Consider the following 2500-nt stretch of genomic DNA (forward strand, 5'->3'; position numbering starts at 1 on the left):
GCAAAAAGGCAACACACATTTGACACTCATCCCATACAGTAAGTGACCTATTCACCTATTGTGAGGGGAACCTCGTTCAATTCGCCGGATAACCCTAATTCACACTTGTAAGCCACATAAATCAGTTCCGTGGATGTCGTTCACACATTCAGAAATTCGTGTGGCTGGGATAAAATGCAGCTGATATACACACTCGTGACTATTTGCTATCACGTCAACGGGGTTATATTATTACTACTAAGGTACTGTGTTAATATACACACCAACGTATATAATATATAATATATATATATATATATATATATATATATATAATATATACATATATAATATATATAAAGATAAATGCCACCGAAGGAAAATAAATGCGAAGAAAAATAAACGAGGAGCCTGCAAGATCTTTCGACTTTAAAGTCCTTTACTGAGCAGATACTAAGACATAGATACGAGGAAAAGACACAAGAAGGTTCCGTATAACTGACAGTTATACGAACTCCCTTCCTTGTATTGTTCTTTTCTCGTATCTATGTCAGTATCTGCTCAGTAAAGGACTTTTAAAGTCGAAAGATCTGCAGACTCCTTCGTTTATTTTTCCTTCGTGGCATTTATCTTTATTTATGGATTTATCACGTTCCTAACTTTCGTGATTCAGTTATACAACACACACCACCCCACAACACACCACACACACCACAACACAACACAATATTATAGATATATATATAACATTATATAATTATAATTATAGAAATTATTATATAATATATCCAGATCAAATATCATAAAAAAATCAATATTTCAATTTCATTTAATGCCAGATGTCTGAATGTTAATTTATGCGAATAAGATTGCATACGTATATAGAATTATCATATCTATATATAGATATATATATATATATATAATATATATATATATATATATATATATATATATTTAATTTATACATAAATATCCTTATTCATAAAATAATACATTATGCACCCAAACAGATTTTAAAAAAATAAATGCTGATCTTTTTTTACTATCATACTGATGATAATAACCCACCTTACAACTCAATAAACACATCTTTTCTTATCAATAAACCCCTTACAGTTCATAAACACGTCTTTCTTTATCAATAAACCCCTTACAATTCAATTAACACACCTTTCCTTAGAAAACCAATATTAAACATCAATGACCATACCTTAAATCCTGCTCGTCATTCCAACTGTAATAACCATCAATAAAAACGTCAGTAGTCTCTCTTTCTCTCTCTCTGTACTCACCTATTCTGAGTGAAAGGGTGATGCGGAGAGTGTGACTGGGGTCTGGGGGTTGGAGTGGGGGGGGCCGTGGGAGTGGTCGCTGCTCCCTGGTGCTGTCGCTCGTACTCCGCGCACAAGTTCAAGATCTCTTCGAGGCGCGCGCGCTCGGCTGCAGCTGCCTCCTGTTCCTTCACTCTGTCCTCGACGGCCTGAAATGGGAGGAGGTTGTGTGATTAATTTCAATTACGTTCGTCTCAGTAGAAGTTAATTGGTGACACACATATATATGCGTACCTGCCACGGAGGAAAACTGAAAGGCGAGAAAGTTACGAACTTTCGGTCTAACACGAGTTGCGCCTAAGTGAAGGGTCGTGTTAGACCGAAAGTTCTTGGCTCTCTCGCGCCTTTCAATTTTCCTCCGTGGCATCACCTTTATTTATACATAGCATCACGTTTTATATACTTCGCGATCAAGTTATTCGCACATTTATATATGTAATACACAATTAGGAAATAATCAACACAATCACGCGCGAAACAGATGAATCTCTGACTCGTATCTGGTTCGAACCCAGGTGTTTCAATTGGCTTGGTTCGATCCTGATGTATGAGTCATTTTTATATATATATACTATATATATATATATATATATATATATATATATATTTTGGATTTTTATAGTAGTTAATGATGGAAAACTATCCAAATATTGATTTACAATAAATTTCTTTTGAAACACATTATCTGTGAAAAAATAGTCATTATGTGAAAAACTTATTTCACTCTTCCTTTTAAACACTGTCGACACACGCGTCGAGATAATGAATCATTTTGAATTCATATAAAAAAAAGTGTAAGACATGTCAATACACATATTCTGCAATGTCATTCATACTTTCACATGCCATCTATGTACGTGGGCAGATTACATTACAGTGCTAATGTAATCAGTTGAGTTAAGCAACCTCATTTCTACACAAACAGTAATTCTGTTTCATAAACGTTACTTAAACTATTATTAAATCATCCTGAAGAAGTAGTCGTTATTAATACAATGACCTTATTATAGAAAAACTTCTTAAGACAATTATTCTTACAAGTCGTGATTATGCCTATAAGGATCTACATAGATCTTCAAGAATAGGTCTCAAGTTTTCCTTTAACAATGTTTTTGTTTATTCAATATTTTTTTTTTTTTTTAACAAACGTCAGGGCAAACTAAAGTCCAATTTCGTGGTAAAGAGAA

General features: G+C 33.7%; 1 protein-coding gene across 6 annotated transcripts in view; it reads right to left on the reverse strand.

Annotated features, from left to right (window-relative positions):
- LOC135209570 (pleckstrin homology-like domain family B member 1) overlaps positions 1 to 2500 on the reverse strand; it is a 308555-nt gene that overhangs the window by 148541 nt on the left and 157514 nt on the right. For all 6 annotated transcript variants that reach the window (XM_064242241.1, XM_064242240.1, XM_064242238.1 and 3 more), the window contains one exon: positions 1275 to 1462. In XM_064242241.1, the coding sequence (XP_064098311.1) occupies positions 1275 to 1462 (188 nt within the window). The remainder of the gene's footprint in view (positions 1 to 1274; positions 1463 to 2500) is intronic.

Source organism: Macrobrachium nipponense, chromosome 38 (genome assembly GCF_015104395.2).
Source record: "Macrobrachium nipponense isolate FS-2020 chromosome 38, ASM1510439v2, whole genome shotgun sequence".
NCBI lineage: Eukaryota > Metazoa > Arthropoda > Malacostraca > Decapoda > Palaemonidae > Macrobrachium > Macrobrachium nipponense.